Below are 18,853 nucleotides of genomic sequence, written 5' to 3' on the forward strand. Positions count from 1 at the left end.
ACTTTAGAGCAGGAACTTGAAATTTGGAAGGGGTTTGCCTGTATGTCAGGGATGTGCCCTTTGTTATCCCTCTAGAAAAAGGCCCCAACTTGCACAGATAATAAAATTTTCAGTTTGCACATGCTCAGCAAAGACTTGTTAAGGAGTTTGGCAGCTAAATTCTCTGAAGATATCCTCCAAGCTCGCTGGAGGGGCTGAGAGCAGGACTTTTGCTGCAACTGTTGCTCTCAGCTACTGAGGATCGCTCTGGTGCTGGGGTAATAGAAATGAGAGCAACGAGCGTGCTCTCAATGCTTCCCCTACTGCCACCCAGGCAGACTGGAATGCAGAGGGGACAAGAATTTGAGCAGGGTGGGGCAGCAATAGAGGGAATAGACTAGGACCAGGAGTTTAGGAGACAGGGATGTAGACTAGGACTGGCTGGGCAAAGAGTGAGGGGAAACTGGCCAATGTGGGGAAGGGGCAACAGAGATCAGACAAGGACACAGGGAGAGGAAAATAGTTTGTGATCACGTAATTAAAGATTGTATCACAACACACAAGGGGACTGAATTTAAGGTGCACGGTCAACCTTAATTCTGGCATTTCCTAACTTTTGAGTGCTTAACTTTGTAACTTTAACATTCTTTTGATATGTGTGTGTGTAATATAAAAGTGTTACAAAACATGAAGTCAAAACACAGATTTAAGAATCTCAGTGGTATTCTACAGAAGGCTACCCTTTTTAAAAAGCACCAAGATTTAATATTTTGCCAGAGAAACATTGATAGCAGGTCAGATGAACGAAAGAAAGGAAGTGGTCAAGAACTAAAAATCTTTACTTTTTGCCTGCATTTGTTAGTGCCTGAGTAGTCTAAATATTAACCATGGTAAGTAACTAAGGCTGTGTTTTTATCACTGGCTTCTGGTAACACGTGCATAAGTCATTGACATTTGCTCACATACTTTTTATAGTAGTTAGAAATCTACAATAATATAGCATTTATATTTCAGTCTACTATCTATGCGTGCACGGTGAAATTAATAGAATTACTATTTACATCCCAGCAGTGACTAACAGACCATGGACTATACAAACCCCTTGCTAAATCTGATAATAAATCAGGCCCTATGATGAAAGGGGAGTTAAAACCCAGTCCAGCCTCAGCTTTCAAAAACGTTATTCAGTAAGGAAAGCGATTTAGAAATGTTGCCACTAAAACCTTAAGAGACTGTCAATTTACTACTGCTAAACTGTCCCCCGACAATAGTTTTTCTACATATGATCTGGTAATTCCCACTTTCCAGGCACGTGGAATGGAAAGTAATGGAGAATTAGCCAGTCTAGCCTGCTGGAGTCCAGAAAACAGGGCATTCTACTTTGTTTCAAAGTTTTTAATGGAATTCTGTCTCTACTGATGCGAAAAAGGAGCACCTGACCCCGTTTGGATACAAGTCTTACTGAATGATCCTTGCACAAACAGCAAAGTTTAAAAAAAAAAACCCCACACAACTGAATATATTTCAGTATGCCTGCAAATATTGTTTTACAAATGGATGTACAAGTCACTTCAAGTCTCTTTAAAATTTACTCTCTGCTGTTGGGATTGTTTTTTTTCCAGAGGACTCAGTTTTGGAGGGCTGGGAGAAAGAAGAAGAACAGATGGCTTAAGACTGAACCTGGTCAAGACAAATAAGAACACAGGTCATTCCAGGGCAGGACTGCAGTTAGAAAAAGAAATGCAGGTGTGCCAGGAAAGAATTCTGCCCCCGTATCCCCTTCAGAGCTTGGCTTCAGTAATAGTTGAAATGTTTGATCACTCCTTACTCTAATAATGTTACAAATGGATAAAATATATCGACAGTCAATAAGCCTTTGTGTGCCCTTCTACCTTCAATACACACTCTCAAAGGCTGCTAGTGAACGTATTTCCTAGACTCAAGATATGTAAATGATGGAAGCAAAGAAAGCAGAGGGTTCTACATGGTAGAATTGACCTACAAGTCTCTGTACTGGTCAAAGGCATTGTTGGCTTCCACCTCCAGCTTGCGCAGGCGAGCAGATGGCATGGCACCGTCTTCTAGAGGAGGATCATATTTGTTACTCCATGGTGATCTGTGGGGAGGCAAAGAGGGGAAGAAAAAAAAAGAAACTTAGACAATCAAGTCAACTCTGAAAGGCTTTGAGAAGTGTAGGCTCAAACCACAGATGTTTGAACTTGCAACAAGAACCACTAATCTGTCAGAACTGGATCATAAACAGCCATTTCTGAACATTGATAGAAAGGGGACCCAGATTCCTAAATCTTGTTTATCACTTCTAACTTTTCCTATGGATCACCTCTTATCTTTTGTTACCAGTATATGTGCAGTCATGTCTGGGGCTTGCTTTGTTTTTTCAAGTATGAGTAATTTTCAGTAGTGGCTCTTTGGAAGTGTGTGTGTTTATTTGGGAGTTTTTGTACACCATGAGATTTGTCAGGATTTGAGTCAATATTATAGCCTACAAATAAGATTCACGTTCTCTTCCACTAACTGGTTTTATAAAACACACGACTATTTTTGTGCAACCATCAGGAAAACATTTAAACATTAAGCAAGAATTAACAGGATTTGTAAAACTGCAGGTTTTTTAATGAATTTCTGCAGGTGGCAGAGATTGCGTGCTCTCAGTGAAATGCTTGGTATTAAAGGGTTGATGGAGCCTTGTGCCTGCCTCTGAGAATTTCAGAATTCCCATTTTATAAGCCCACATTCTCCTTTGCATTTCCCCTGTGAACAATCAAGCTGCATATAACCATTGCTAGTTTAAAAAGGTATCCCTAGCCTTTGCAAAGGTGCTTTTTAAAAATGCTCCAGCCTGCTAACACACATCAGATTTAATGTAGTCCATACGCAAGGGCCTTTTCCTTCAGTAACTGCCATTTGTTATTAATTTCTCTAAGAGGTGTCTAGCTTGACATCTGTTTAACGCAAAGCACAAAGAATAGTCTGTTCCCCTCTGGCCTCTGCTTCCACCACATTTCACTCCCCTCCTACTCCTCTCTGCTGGATTTGGCTCAACAGGTGAGACACTAGGAAGAGTCAAGTCATTGTGTCACATCCAGCCACAGAAAGACTTTTCAGGCAGCAATTTCCCATTTAAAAAAAACAAAACTCAGCTGCTTTAGTGAATGTTACAAGACTGTATTACTTGTTTACCAGATAATTCTGTCAAGTCCGAAAGATTAAATACACAAAACAAGCATTCCCCACCCCCGAAAGCGCAGGCCTTGCGGCATTCATAAGTGAAACAGACGCACACGTAAGACAGTACAAATATAGATCTAAAGTCTCAAACCAGACAGCATCAGAGAGTTGCAAACAGGACATCAGCCTCTATCATGCACCCTCTGGAGGAATGAATAAAATAGAACCTGCACCCAGTGCAACCTGCAAGTATCCCATACAGTCTGCAGCATTCATATAATATTATATATATATGTATGCTGTTTGTTCATAGTTGCAGCCTCTGTTCCTAAACGCTGCCCCCGCCCATCTTTTTTTCAAAGCACGTAAGTCCTGAAAAGTAAGTTGTCTTTCTGCAGTTCCAGATGACATTTTGCTACTCCCCCAGGTGAAAGGGAACCAGTGATCAGGAAACCAGTGTTGACGAGACATGTCCCTGCAGCCCCCTCCTCTCCAACAATCAATTATGCATTACTTAACATGGACACTGAACACCTTTTCCCATCAACAGTTGTTTTGCCCTTCATAACAGACTGGATCAAATATTCCAGTTTCCAAACAATTGTTTATTGGGTGAAAAGAGGTCAGGTGATCACCGGCGAGGTGGACAAATGTTTTACTAGGACCAGCTGTGAGAATTAGGTCCTCAGAGCCCTAGGAACATGTGGAAAGCAGCTACTGCAGAAGTGAACATGGTAAAATGCTGGCTGACTTATAATCTGAAACCTAACAAATTTATAGACTCAATCAAGGAAGGTTAGTGAAATAGTTCTCGGGTGGTGACTTTGTGGGAAGGTTGATCAATTTTTCTTGGGTTATCACTGGGTTATTTGATTTGATCTGGGATAACTGATGGGTCTTTATTTATAAAGGATTATCAAAGGCATCCAAAGAAGTAGGTGTGCATTCTTAAGACACTGCTAAAAACTCAAATATACTGGGTAAAACTACTAAACAAGATAGCATTTCTGAGTTTGTCTGCTATATACTTCTGAAGAGAAGCACAGTTCTGACATTCAAAAGTTCCAACTGAAGTGAAACATTCCTCAAATCAGCAGAAAGTATCCAAGTGTAAAAGACAGCAGTGCTCTGAACAAAATCTAATATGCAATTAACCTATCCAATCAGGTTCATATGGCTACTCCTTCAGTTTTTATAGGAAGTTTTCTTACCACACCAACTATTTACACAAAATGTACAGTTATTCCAAACGAAAACCCAACCATCTACTCTTCAGGCTACAAAACCTGGAACTATGTACTTACCATACCATCTCCTTCGTTCACATACAGAATGTTCTTACTATGGTGTCTCCCAGCATTTTGACTTCTCTTTTTCCAACATTTATTAAACATATTGATTAATCTAGCTTTAATATAGCAACAATATACAATGTCAAAAGTGATGCACTCATTCCAACTCTTGCTTCAGATGGCATATGACAGCATTTTCTTGGTCTTTTTCGTTGTAATCTTAGAAGTGCTCAGTTTGGGATCCAAATTTTGTGCATGAATCAATCAAATGCCAACTGCAACCATATTGTCTAATATATTCAGAGCCCTTTAAGCTAGCAAGAGGAAACACACAAGGCTGCCTATCCCCTATTATAAACATTGGCCTCTGAACCCATGGCTATCCCCATTTCCATCACCTAATCTATTGCAGGAGTCAAAATTGGAAACGTGAAGTTTTACTTTTGCTGGACAACTTGCTAACATACTCAACCTCTCCACCCTGGAAAAGAGATCTAACTCCTTTCTTTTGGGAAGCTGGGTGGTCTTAAAATTAACTGAAAACTGCACCCTTACAAAAACAGACACTAATAAAATATTTTCAGTTATGACGGGCACCTATAGAGTTTTTATGTCGAGGGGTAATATCAGTAAATCTAAACAATATCTTTAAACACTCCACCACTACTCAACAAAATTCAGACTGACCTGATAAACAACCAGCGTCTCCAGCCTTCATTATGGGGCAGTGTTCATTTAGTTAAAATGAACTTATCAGCAAGACTGCTACTTACAAACCTTCCCCATTATAAAAATTCCTGGATCAAGTTATCAAACAATTTTTGTGGTGAAAGAAACAACGTAGGATTAACCTTACTAAGTTATAATTATCCAAGGAAGTAAGGAGTCTTGCTCGTCCAAATAGAAGCTATGCAGCATAGAATCATAGAAATTTAGGGCTGGAAGGGACCTTGAGAAGCCATCAAGTCTAGCACTCTGTGGCGCGTCAGAACCAAGTAAACCTAAAACATCCTTGGCAAGTGTTTGTCCAACCTGTTTTTTAAAACACCCACTGACAACGTCCATCCACACTCTCCCTTGGAAGCCTATTCCAGAGTTTAACTACCCTTAAAGTTAGAAAGACTTTCCTTAATCTAAGATCTCCCTTGCTGCAGATTAAGCTCACTGTTTCTTGCCCTATCTTCATTGGACATGGAGAACATCTGATCACCATCCTCTATAACAGCCCTTAACATACTTAAAGACTTATGAGATCCCCCTGCTCAGTAGTCTTTTCTCAAGACTAAACATGCCTAGTTTTTTAAATCTTTCCTTATAGGTCAGGTTTTCTAAACCTTTTATCATTTTGTTGCTCTCCCCTGGATTCTCTCCAATTTGTCTACATTTTTCTTAAAGTTTGGTGGTCAGAACTGGACACAGTACTCCAGTTGAGGCCTCACCCATACTGAGTAGGGTGGGACAATTACTTCCCAGGCCCTTCCTGTTGGTCAGAGTCAAGTCTAAAATGGCTGTCCCCCTGGTTACCTATTCCAAAAAAGTTGTCCCTACTACATTCCAAGAACTTATTGGAAATTTTATGTTTTGACATATTATTAACTAGCCAGACAGCTGTTAGAAAAAAAGTGAAGTAAAGTCCCCCATTACTACCAGGTCCTGTGTTTTGGATATTTCTGTTATTTATTCTAGAAATGCCTCATCCAACTCTACTTCCGATTTGGTGGTGATGGTAGCAGTCTACTATAGATATCATCCCTATTTCTTACCCCCGTTATCCTTACTTAGAGACTCAACTTGTCTGCCTCCCATCTCCTTCTCAAACTCAGAACAAATGTATATTTTTGAGGTAAAAACACCTCCTCCCCTTTTACCCTGCCTGTCCTTCCTGAACAAGCTATGCTCCTTTATACCAATATTCCAGCCATGAGACTTAACCCACCAAGTCTCTACCATGCCAATTAAGTCATGATATTATGTACTAATACTTCCAGTTCTGCTTATTCCCCATACACCCGGCACTTGAGCATAGATATCTACGATGTTGAGCAGATTCCCCCACTGATTCCCCTCTTGCTGCTCCTATGATCCGTTAGTAATTTTCCATGTTTCTCTCCATCCTCCCAAACATCTAACTCTCTTTTAAGGTCACCTTTTTCATACTTACAGGTGGGCTTTTGTTACCTGCTCCCTTTGAACCTAATTATGTTGTGATATGGGAATAGTAACACTTCGGTTCTACCTACAAGCATTAGCATGGCAAATGATTGAACAAGATACAATTCCTCCAGTTAGAGTTATTTAACCTGCCTAAAACACGAGTTACCCAATATTGCTAAAAATAATCTGAACTTAACTCTTCTCTTGCAGAGCTGAGGGTCAGAAAGCTCCTAAATTTAAAGAATTGTTTACTCCCACGCCTACTACAGGATTTGTTCAATGTCATCCAATAAAAGAAAATGTTTCCAAAACCTTTGCCCATAAAGGAATTGTAACTCTGAATGGATGTTTCAACTTCTTTATCCCCTTCAATATATAAGACACAATTTTATCTACACTCCTAATTAAAAATTTGACTAAGGCCAGTGCCTGCGCTTTCATCTCATCCAAGAAACAGAAGCAGTGCCAACAAACAAGAAGTCCTAAAGCATTTTATTTCCAAATGTTACATAAGCTTATGGACAAGAGAGAGACTGTAAAAATAGGAACAAACAGGAAGAAAAGGCACCAGCACAGAAATATTAGAGGCTGACTTGCTATCATCCAAAAGGTCTATATTCAATAGATTCCTATGCTGCAGTATTAATTTGCCCATAGACTATTTCCCTGCGAACAAAATCTGATCAGAACTAACTGTCCAAATTGTAACTCACCTAGCATCACTGGGTCAGAATAGCCCATTGTATTCCACATTTCTGGGAAAAGGCTGAAGATTGTTTTGTAGGAATGGCAAACTCCCCAATGCATTTCATCCCAGCTGTTTGTTGGGTAACACCAAAGATACTAGTGGGTGTGAAACCGATAACATTTTCACTGACAGCAAAAGTGTTTATCCTACATTTGTAGATCTGTGATGCAAAACCAGTTTTTGGCACCTGGAATTTCTATGTAACTTTGTTCACTTAGACTCTCAGCCTTAAGGACTAAACCGGACCAACACATTCCACAGAACGAGGACTGTCCTGCATTCACCTTTACACTGGATCATAACATAAAGCCCTAGAACGGAGAAGCACCCCAATCTATTATAGATCAATTGTGCCTTCTTTCTCCAGATGTTAGCCTGTAACATGAAATCTTGTACATAATGGATTAGCTATTTCATGGCCATTAACCCTTCCTTCCCGATTCCTAAATATTCTGTTTATTCTTCATAGATATTAAGGCCCCACTCTTCAAAAGAGGCTTCACCTTTTCAGACCCCTGTGCCACACAGCCCAATGAGGATGTGTGTGTGACCAGAGCCCCTTGCAAAACAGTAACCATCACTAAGTAGCAGTGGTAGTTATTTGTTTCACTCACCTTCCCAGATGAAAAAAATAAAATGACTACACAAAAAATATCCTAGGACTTACACACTTCACAAATAAATATGAGCAAGAAAAAGCAGCATGTATCTCTGCTTCATTTAAATTTAAAAAGACAGGACAAAATTAATTTTCTGCCTTTCAACATTCTCTTCATTTTGCCTCTGAAGCAGGTAATCTCTGTGCAAGTGTTCCAATTTTCCTTCAGGTGGGTATGATTTAATTGCAAGTATTAGATCTCTTTTGCAGACTGCAGGAATGGAATTTTTAAGAGAAGCCTATAACTTACATTTTTTCTGGCTAGTAGATCGTGGCATTTTCAACCTATTACAGCTGGAGCCAGCAGTAATTTTATCTAAAAAAATTCATAACCCTACCCAAAATGTTTTTGGTGGAAGAGCACTCAGAACACATTTAAAAGCTTAAATGGAGACTATTTGAAGAAAGACAGATGGACAAAAGCACTTAGATTTCAAAAATCAGGCTTCTAATTTCCTTGAGAGAGAATGCTTTTTGTTTCAGCTAACAGGTTTCAAACTGTGCTGTTGGCACCAGCCTCCCCATAAGGATTCCATTTAAGCAAACGATCAAACATACTTAGGATGGAAGTGTGCGGAGAAAGTCAGAGACCTTGAAGTTTTATATCAAAAAAGCTCTGCCTTCACGCTCTGGATTCCACTGCCAGTTGATATCCCCCAGACAGCTTTGTCATTGCAGGAGAATGCAAATCAGTGCCTACAAGCCTATACGAATCTGCAGCTGCTACCAGAGCAGAAGCACAATAGGATAAGCAAAACAAAAAGCCAATCACTAACCCTATCACCACCAAAAGGAGAAGATACTTTAATTTCCCTCTCCATATTTAATTAAAATTTTATTCACATGGAATATCAATTAGTTAAAATTACTTTTTAAAGTCTCAAGTTTTTTCTAAAAATCCATTTAGAAAAATTGTAATTCTTTTTCTACTCCACTTTAGTTATTTATAAAGGGATCTTTTCAGCAAGGGAGATAATCTGAGTAATTATACAGAGAAAAAAAAATGAAGCTGACCTTGTAGAAAGGACTGCCAAATGCACAAATTAAACACACACAAAATAACGGGGAGAAAAATGTTTTTCTCTAGTGCCTTTCAGTTACCAAAATCTCAGGTCTTTCAAGTAATTGGAGCAGGTACAATATTGTCACACAAGTGTCATTTTCAAGTGAACAGTGCCCATTTAATTTTAGGGATAGTGAAAGATGCTTGGCTGCATCTTGAAGACTGAAGTTCTCTACCCATGGCACAGATGCAGCACAAGAAGCATTGCCAGCTTTCCATATGCCCTGCCAACATGCATCAACTCTGATGAGGAAGGACCTCTTGGAGGGAATAGGGAAGTGCAGTCTCCATGATCTAATCCCCTTTTATTTTGAGGCTGCCAGAGAAGATGCCAGTGTGGCATATGACAGATATAGCAATTTCCTGCAACATCTTTGGGAGATTTTACTGTACTATTTTTATACACCACTGTGGGCCAGAGATTGCATGTAATTCCATGGGGAAGTTGACCACAGCTCCTCCAGATGCAAAGAACAGTGGGAGGTGATGAAGCAAATTCACTTAGGTTTTAACACCTCCACAGATATACCACCATTGGCTCACATATATTAGTTCAAACTGGATTCTCCAGAGACCAACAGACAAAGAAAGGACTTTTGGATAAATACCTGAAGTTTAAACTGACTCAGGGCCTTCTTTCTGATCCAGCAAATGGACAGAACCTTCTGTCCAAGGATGAGTGCGGGGGCATGAGCAATCCTTCCTGGGAAGGGTTGGACGGACTCTGGTCTACTGAGGCCCCATAAGACTGACTGATGACCTCTTGTAAGTTTTTGGCATGTGTATAGAAACTTATTGTTTTTATAGGATTTCTCTGTAATGCCTTTACCTTAAGAAGAAACATGCTTGTTTATGGTTATATGGTAACTTATGATGACTGGCAATCATGTTGTTTTATAGCCTTCTAAGAGAAAGCAAAGTGCAGATACTGGCCTGTTTGGGTAGCCTGAGTTACTGGGAATAAAACACAGTCTGGAAAAGCTCTGGTCAGGAGGAAGACACATACAGGGCTCTGCCAAGAGAGTAGACAGTTGAGGATCTGTGAGTCTACCGTGGGTGTCCTTGGTGAACCACAAAGGGGGAATACAGGTGCAGTTGCCCTGAACGGATAGGAATGTCTCCTTCTGGAAGTGAGGAGAGACTACAAGCTTGCTTTACTTAGGCCAAACATCAGAACGTAACCACTTCCAGTCAGCAATCCAGAAATGAAATGCTTCTCTAACCTCCTCTCATGGCTTTTAGTTCTCCCCCTGCCCATACTGACCTCAGCCAACTTCCTTAGGGTACCTGTTGGGCAAAGGAAATGCAAACATACTTTGGGTACTGACCAACTTGGATACAGAAACCAATTAACATCCTGGAGTTTTTCAAAAGTTTCCAGACCCTCTTTGTTGGCCTGAGCATATCATCTCTGTTGGAGCAATATCTCATGGAACTCCAATGAACACTTCACCTTAGAAGGTTCTTTCTTTCTTGGCTTCCTGTCACACAGAACATCTAAAGAATTCACTACAATTTATGCAACCTCTGCAATTCAGACAAGGCTACTTACACAACTTTGCATCCAATCTGCAATTTCCCAACCCCCCTTCCATCCCTCAACCCCCAAAATAAAAGGGCCTCAATATATTCTCCACGTCCATCATCTGTAGTTAGGATAATACTTTGTATATATGTCACATCTTTACGTGGATCTTGAAGTGCTTATGAAAGACCTAGTATTATAATCAGGGCCCTCCGTAGGGGGGGGCCAGGGTAGAAGTAACAAATCCATCACTTTCAGGACCCACCCATCACTTCCGGGACCAACCGCACTGGCCAATCACACTGGCTGGCCGGGCCCCCCAAAGAGCAGGGCCCGGAGCAGTCGACCCGATTCGCTGTACCCCAGGGATGGCTCTGATTATAATTCCACATAAATGGATAAACAGACACAAAAATTAATTTGTTCAAAGTAGGTCAATCTCAAAACTGGAAGAAAACCTGTGATTCCAAGTCTCTTACTACCACTAGATACACTGTCCATTCTTGGGAAAGGTCAATCCCCGCCCCCCTCCCCTCCCCCCAAAAAGGCTGTTTTCTGAAAGTTCATCTTGGAATGGAATTCTTGGACCATTCTAAGCAAGTAAGTGGAAGCCACCTCTTCGTGTTACTTTTTAAGCAAGGCATGCCTGAACTACTGCAAAACATTTTCAGTTGTCACCACTAAAGAATGTGAGCTGTTACTTTAAAGTAACAATGGAAGCCAGAACCTTGGAATGGAACCCTTTCTCATCACAACCCAGAATATATACATACTCAGTGTCAGAGGTAAAAGGGCTTTGTTTTGCTAACCTGCGACAGAAAGATTAATTATGGCCATTACGTAGTAGTTTAGTACTCCCATGTAAGAGAGGAGTAAACAGTAGGCAATTTAACATTCACAAAACTTTCTGGAGCACAGGTTGAGTCTCTTAATAAAATCTTTGGGACTATGCCACTATTATTACAACCATTAGAAGGAAGTAGGTATTGGATAAAAGGAAACAATTTCAATTTAAGGCTCTGCAAATATTTCCATTGTGACCCTCCAGTCACCGGTTTGTACTGCTGGCACCATTTACTCCTGGTTGAAATTTAGAGCAGAGGATCTTCATCTGAAAGCATTAAAACCAAAATTTAAAGAACAATTGTAAAAAGATTAAAATAAAACCCAAAATGAATGAGGGGAGAACCTGGATCAGTATGGGTACACAGATCTGGGTATAAGTCATAATCACAAACCCTCCTAAACAAGAGAGTTTTCTGCACAATCATTCTGCACAAATCCCTCCTCTGCATACTACAGAATATCTAAGTAGTTAGTCCACAATGCACATTAGTTATGGGGAATAGATATTTTTAGCAGTATTCCTCTACTAAAAACTTAGGGTGGGATTTTCAAAGTGAGCTATTAATGTTAGGTGCCCAAATCACATTTGTCCCCTTTGAAAATGCCAGTCAAAGTTTCCTTTCTAGTATGGAGGCTCACCTAGAGCTGTAAGAATAGACGATTTTGTTTTGAGTGCCATCATCAATTTCTCCCACTGTCCTCTACTCCAGAGACTTTCCATCCTGGAGACCACAAGGTATCACCTACAGACAGCATAAGTAGTGTCCCCTTAGATGGCCAGCTCTGGTGTTAATCCTCTAAAACAGAACTGGATGATAAAAAAGGTACAGAGCCCAGAGGAATCCCCTTCGCATCCATCCCAATTCAGCAAGATTCTTGAACATGTGACCAGCCCCACGAACTTCAGTGAATCAACTAAGGCCACAGTATAGATTCCAGTGACTCAGAAGCAACCAACCTAGTGCATCATCTGTGCTAAAATGGGTCTCATTCCTACCACTCAGTATGTAGTGGCTCTCCCACTCCCCCCCAAAAGATATCAGACTAATGGCAATATTGCCAGGTTCTTGGAAGATTAACTCAGTGGTCTTCTAGTGCTGAGTAAAGAGGCAGGAGATGTTAGGGATTGATTCTGACACTCTTACTCATGTTGGACAACACCTTACATGGTTCCACTGGTTCTACTGGGACTACTTATATAGTAAGGTATTGTCTAACAAAGGTGGCAGAATCAAGCTCTTCATTAGCAAGTTGAGGTCAATCTCCGCTCAGCTTTGCTCAAAAACAAGAGGAAGAAGGGAAAGTGATGCTGTCTTTTAGTAATGATTTGCACTGCGATCCTTCCGTGAGATCAGCTGCATTCCTGGGATATGAGCTCACCTATACGAGTCTCCATCTCTGTTGTAGTCACACAATAGATAGTCCTTTCCCACCACTTTATCTCGAGCAATCTTCAACGGCTGGTCAACAGAAGACAGGAGATCTTCACAGAGGCTTGGGACCTAATAATAAAAGAAGATGAGGTGGGCAAACATTAAGATTAAAAAAGGGGTCGGTTTCTCTACTAAATACAAGTTGTGTGATTTGTGGACAAACTTTTAAACTTTACCACTTAATATCCCACCTCCACACTGTTTAAAAAAAAAAAAAGCCTAAATTGTTTTCTAAAATCTATTTATTCTGAATTTGCCCACAAGAAGTTGCACTTATGATTTTTTCTACCCTATTTCTCCCTCTTCTGCCTCCCCCCCCAAATAATTTCAGACTTCATTATCCAGCCACTAGTACGGTCTACTAAATTTAAATACATACATTCTCAGTGTTAGTTTCTTGCCAACAAAGACCAGTGAAGAGATTGTTGAGAACTGATGAATAAAGGTAAATATTTATAATGGAGTGGAAACCAGAGAGCTGCTAAGAGAATAAGCTGTCCATGCACTAAGACTTATTTTTCAGAGGCTCCTGCTCTGGGTTGAGTTTAGCATATTTTCCAGGCAGCCTGCCAAACATTAGTATGCTGGCTAATAAAAAAATATATCTGCTACACAGGTAGCTTTTAAATGGATCCATAATCCCAGCTGCCACCCTGTGCTTTATCTGGAGAAATGAACAAATCAACATCTAAATAGAACATGGCAAAGAATTTTTGACATACTGCAGGGAAGATGTAATGACATTTTGCAGCACAAAGCTGGTGTAAGCCTCAGCACAAGTAAGCGAGCAAGTTCTTTCCCCTGGTCTCTAGCACAAAAGCTGACATGAGCCACACCAGCAATATCAACCTTCCCTCTGCTGCAGGCTTTTCCAAATTTAGAATAGCATCTGCCCACTCGAGTAGTTTCCTCAGTACACCAACTCCATCTCCCCGGTACACAGTTTAGAATAGCTATTTGTCACACTAGAGTGTGCCATATTCAGTCTGGTGGCTAACTATCAAAACACTTCCTAGAGCCACTATTAAACACAACTGGTGTATCTTGCATTTCACCAGGAGGGAAAAAAGGGAGTTCTAGAATTTAAAGAGACAGACAAAAGGATAACATTTAGATGTAAATACTGTTTGGTGTCACACACATAATTAAAATAGACAAGATTTTGGTTGTTTGGAGAGATCTGAGGTGCGTGTTTGTTTTAAGATTCTGCTATTGTTTCTTCTCCCTTATGTATACACTTAAATGAACATTAATGCTAAAATATAAATATGCAATTTCATGCTGGCATGAAATCACTATGTAAACTGATAATTACATGTAATCTTCTGATAGTATCCCAGACAGGATAAATTTAAAACATTGATCAAACAAATGGCTTTAAAAAAAAAAAAAAAAAGCTGACAGGCACATTAGTAACAGGAGATTATACAGGTTAAAAATCAGACCTGTCTTGACTGTCATATAAAAACATATATAAATATGTGGAGAGGGGAGTTAGGTGCACCTACATTAAATTCATGAAGTGGTTTTAAACCAAGATTGCAACGTTTTAGTATGCTCCGATAGTACTCTATTATAATCATTAGAAGGGAAGATATCAGCAAGTCTTAAAATACCTTATGTTGATATCTAAAGAAAACGAAATTGTAAATGGAAGTATCATCGCTGCTGCTGCACCGACAGGAAAATAATGACATTCCTGTTGTGAGAGGACAGGCTTTCCATGCCCTTAAGAATAACGGAACAGCAGTGCAATTAAATAAAGTAATAGAAGAATGACTTGCTCTAGCAGTATCATGCTATATTGCCCGTATAATGTGATATCATCTTGGCTTTTCCATTTGTAGAGGTATTAGAATTTTACAGTTAGCTCAAACTTCATTAAAAGTTAGCTGACCTAAGTGTCTTTCAAACTGCTACCCATAGGATTCAAAAAGTTTTGAAAGATGCACCTAAAAGAAGTAGGCTGGGATTTCTAAAGGAACCCAAGGGAGTTGGGAACCTGGCTGCTTTGAAAATCCCAGCTGTAGCAAACACCTGTTTTCCTACTGCGAAGGATCTGTGGTTTGACATAGCTAACGTATGGAAGTTGTGGGAGCTATTTAGCTACATTATTGCCTATTAGCTTTTGATATTTGAGTCAAGGGTTCAAATAGCAGCATTATATTAGAGAATGTTTCCCAATGAATTTAAATGGCTTATAGGATATTTCCTTAAATTTTAGATCTGAGTGTCGGCAGCTGCTCGCTACTGTAGGATACAGAAGATCGGCTGTAAGCCCGCTTGGTGTAGGGGCCTTAGTTAGGTGATTTATCTATGTAGCTTGCCAAGTTAAACACAAAATGGATTCAATTTTTCTTTTTAAATGAATTTCCTGTAGAAATTCAGGGGACGAAGTAAATCCAACAAGCTCTACTGGGCACCATGTACAAATTACCTAGAGGTTATGAAATTGCCATGCTCTCAATGGGACTATATCACCTCCCCGCATAAGCGGGCAGAGTATTTAATCCCAGCAGTCATGTGCCTTGGTCAAGTCCTGCGATATGGGATATACAAAGGTTCAAGCTAGGAGACTCAGCTACTTCTAGGGGACAAGGGGCTCAAAATTGCAAGTTAAAGAGCGTGTGTTTAAACACAGGAGTAAAAAAGTAGTGAGCGTTTTCTAGAAGAAACTTTCCTTTTTCCAAAACTGGACAAATCCAGTACTCTGAGTTGATCATACAAAGGAGATACAAATCAGAAGTGTCATACCACAAACTACGTGAAATGATGTATTTGTGTACATACGCCCATCTGGTTCTACTTTGTTTCTTCCTCCTCTTTTCCATTAGCTATTAGTTTTACAATCGTTATTCAGGCAGAGAGCAACTCGAGATGAACTCTTCAGCGAAATACGCAGCAATTTCAGACACATGTACAATACGATCCAAAATGCCTTTGTCTTCAGGAACTATACTCCCTCTACCTCCTAAAACTGGCCAGCTGAATACATTCCATCTTCTGATCTGCTTTATGGCCAAGTGCCCATCCCCGAGAGATGAGAATCTAGAAACACGCTGTTCATTTTGTTGCCCATTTAGATGAGTAATAGCGATGAAAACATGATTGGGAAAAGAGTGGCGTTCTTCCCAGACTCCAATTCCAATCCACTTCTGTTCCTATCACTTTTGTTTGGAAAAAGCCCTACAATGCAAGTGTAGTAGAAGACCAGCAGAGGTCTCTTTACTATTCTTCATCAGGCAAAACTGAACTTTGTTTTAAAAAGGACACAGCAGATTGAGTCAATTCCACTGCAAAAAAGTTGCTACGTAGCCACCTGGATTCCCCTTGCAAATTCAGCATAAGAGAAGATGTGACTGCAATTTCGCTGTATTCATGAGATGGTTTAGGCAACCTGGCTTACCTCTGCCAGAAAACAAGAACACAAACACAGCAGTGAGACTGTATCCACATAAGGGCACAACCTTAACGAAAAGGCTGCCTAGAGCTCTGGGATCAATACAATGGTCAAAAACTTTTCTCCTCTGGCTCAACGGAACGCTCTACAATAGTGGTCCCCAACCTTTTTAAGCTCAAGATCACTTTTTAAATGTGAGGGCAACCAAGGATCTACCCCACCTCTTCCCCAAGGCCCTGCCCACTCCATCCCCTGCTCTCTTCCCCCCAGCACTTTCACCAGGCTGGGGCAAGGGGCTGGGGTTTGTGAGGGAGTGCGGGCTCTGGGCTGGGGCCAAGGGGTTCGCAGTGTAGGAGGCGGCTCCAGGCTGAGCCTGGGGCAGGGGTGCAGAAGGGGGTGACAGCTGCAAGCTGTGCGAGGCTGGTGGGGAGCAGGAAGGGGCTCCGGGCTGGGGCTTGGGATGCAGGAGGGGTATGGGGTGCTGGCTCTGGGAGGGGGCTCAAGGCAGGGGCTTGGGGTGCAGGAGGCAATTCAGGGTGCAGGAGGGGGCTTGGAGTGCAGCCTCCCACCGGGCAGCACTTACTGCGGTCACTTGCCCATTGGGTGCTGGCTCTGGGAGGAGGCTGTGGGCAGGGACTTGGGGTGCAGCCTCCTACTGGGCGGCACTTACCGTGGGCGGCTCCCGGTCAGTGGCACAGCAAGGCTAAGGCAGGCTTCCTGCCTGCCCCAGCCCTACGCCACTCTGGGAAGAGGCCAACCAACTCTGCGGCCCCTGGGAGGCGTGTGGGGGGCATGTGGCTCTGCGCGCTGCCCCTCTCTGCAGGCACTGCCCCCAAAGCTCCCTTTGGCCACAGTTCCCCATTCCCAATGGGAGCTGCAGGGATAGGGCTTGCAGGCAGGAGCAGCACGCAGAGACCCCTTCCCTAGGGGCGTGCTGGCCGCTTCCGGGAGCAGTGTGGGGCCACAGCAGGCAAGGAGCCTGCCTTAGCAGCAGCCACGCTACACCCCCGGAGATTGCGATCGACCAGGAGAGTCCCCAGGATCGACCAGTTGATCGCAATCAATGGGTTGGTGACCACTACTCCACAATAAGCATCTAGAGCTCATCTGTACAGGAGACAGAACTTTCTCTGGGACCAGACCGAGAAGGGAAAAGAACTTCCCCAGAAATTATGGGCCATCACAAACCACACCACCTTCACTATGAGGTCCAAGGTGCATTCCTTTGACATTGCTTTCTCTAATAGATACATAGCAATTAGTATACAAATAAAACCCCCACCAAAACAAGATGCTCCGCTGTACACCCTTCTCCCTTCAAAGAGAAGACGAAAGAAGAAACCGCCACATGACAGATATTAGTCATATCACCTAAAGCACCCAGTTGGCGCTCAGATACTATGGCAACTATTAACTATTTAAAAAAAAACAAAAAAATACAACGCAGCGCTTTCAGGGACAATTGCAGGACAATCAACGACTTAACTCCAAAGAAACTGATTAAAGATGGGTTTCAGAGTAGCAGCCGTGTTAGTCTGTATCTGCAAAAAGAAAAGGAGTACTTGTGGCACCTTAGAGACTAACCAATTTATTTGAGCATAAGCTTTCGTGAGCTACAGCTCACCACTGCATGCATCCGATGAAGTGAGCTGTAGCTCACGAAAACTTTTGCTCAAATAAATTGGTTAGTCTCTAAGGTGCCACAAGTACTCCTGTTCTTTTTGATTAAAGATGGCATTCCTTTAAGTCCCTCAGTTTACCCACCTGTCAAATAGGATAATGATGACCTCACAATCATGTTGTGAGGTTTACTTTAGTGCCTAAAGCCCTTTGAGGGGGATTAAAAAAAGTTTATAATAAATTCACATCTCACAAAAGTCTTAAAAGCAGTATTAAGAAGCTAATTTAAATCCTGAAAAAGGCAGAAAAATTCAGTAGTCAAGTGTTAAGGATAGTATTTCCCTTAAGAGCTACATGGGCAGAGTCATCCACACTTGGAGATTATTTGCAATACTACCTGCACAACTGGACTACTAGACAGGCAGGCTCAATTTTTAGTCAGCATTTCCCATCTTTCTGGTTGAAATCAAACCATTTCTGGACTTCTGTGAGGTTGCATTGTCTGACCCAAGCGTATGTCATCTACAGATAATCACAATAGCTTAAGTGTTGATAAGAATTGCAATCTTTTCATCTTCCTTAGATGTATTGTGGCAGGAGTTATTCTGCAAGCTGTAATGGGTAATCAATTGCAATGATGCATTTACTGGATTCTGTCCCTTTTTCTGGCACAGACTTCCAAAGTGACTTAGGCAGGGAAATTTATGCCTCAGTTTCCCTAGGAATAAAATGACACTTTTCTACTCCAGAAGGAAGTTGAGATTTAAAATACAGTGATGTTTATAAAAGATCTGAGATACCTCGCTGAAGGGGTTATACAAGGGCAATGTATTATTCTTGTTCAATTAACAAGACTCTTAAGTGTGGCCCAGACACCCAACGGGGCGTTTTAAAGTATTTATTACATCAACTATGTAACAACTGCTACGCTACTTTTCTCAGAGAG

The 18,853-nt window shown here is 41.3% G+C and overlaps 1 protein-coding gene across 2 annotated transcripts in view; it reads right to left on the reverse strand.

The window, feature by feature from the left end:
- Positions 1–18,853, reverse strand: part of CAPZB (capping actin protein of muscle Z-line subunit beta) — a 110,037-nt gene that overhangs the window by 37,730 nt on the left and 53,454 nt on the right. For both annotated transcript variants that reach the window (XM_037881171.2, XM_037881170.1), the window contains exons 3-4: positions 12,835–12,956; positions 1,982–2,095 (exon numbers count right to left, since the gene is read on the reverse strand). In XM_037881171.2, coding sequence (XP_037737099.1) covers positions 1,982–2,095; positions 12,835–12,956 — 236 coding nt within the window. The remainder of the gene's footprint in view (positions 1–1,981; positions 2,096–12,834; positions 12,957–18,853) is intronic.

The sequence above is a fragment of the Chelonia mydas genome, chromosome 18, assembly GCF_015237465.2.
Source record: "Chelonia mydas isolate rCheMyd1 chromosome 18, rCheMyd1.pri.v2, whole genome shotgun sequence".
NCBI classification, from domain to species: Eukaryota; Metazoa; Chordata; order Testudines; family Cheloniidae; genus Chelonia; species Chelonia mydas.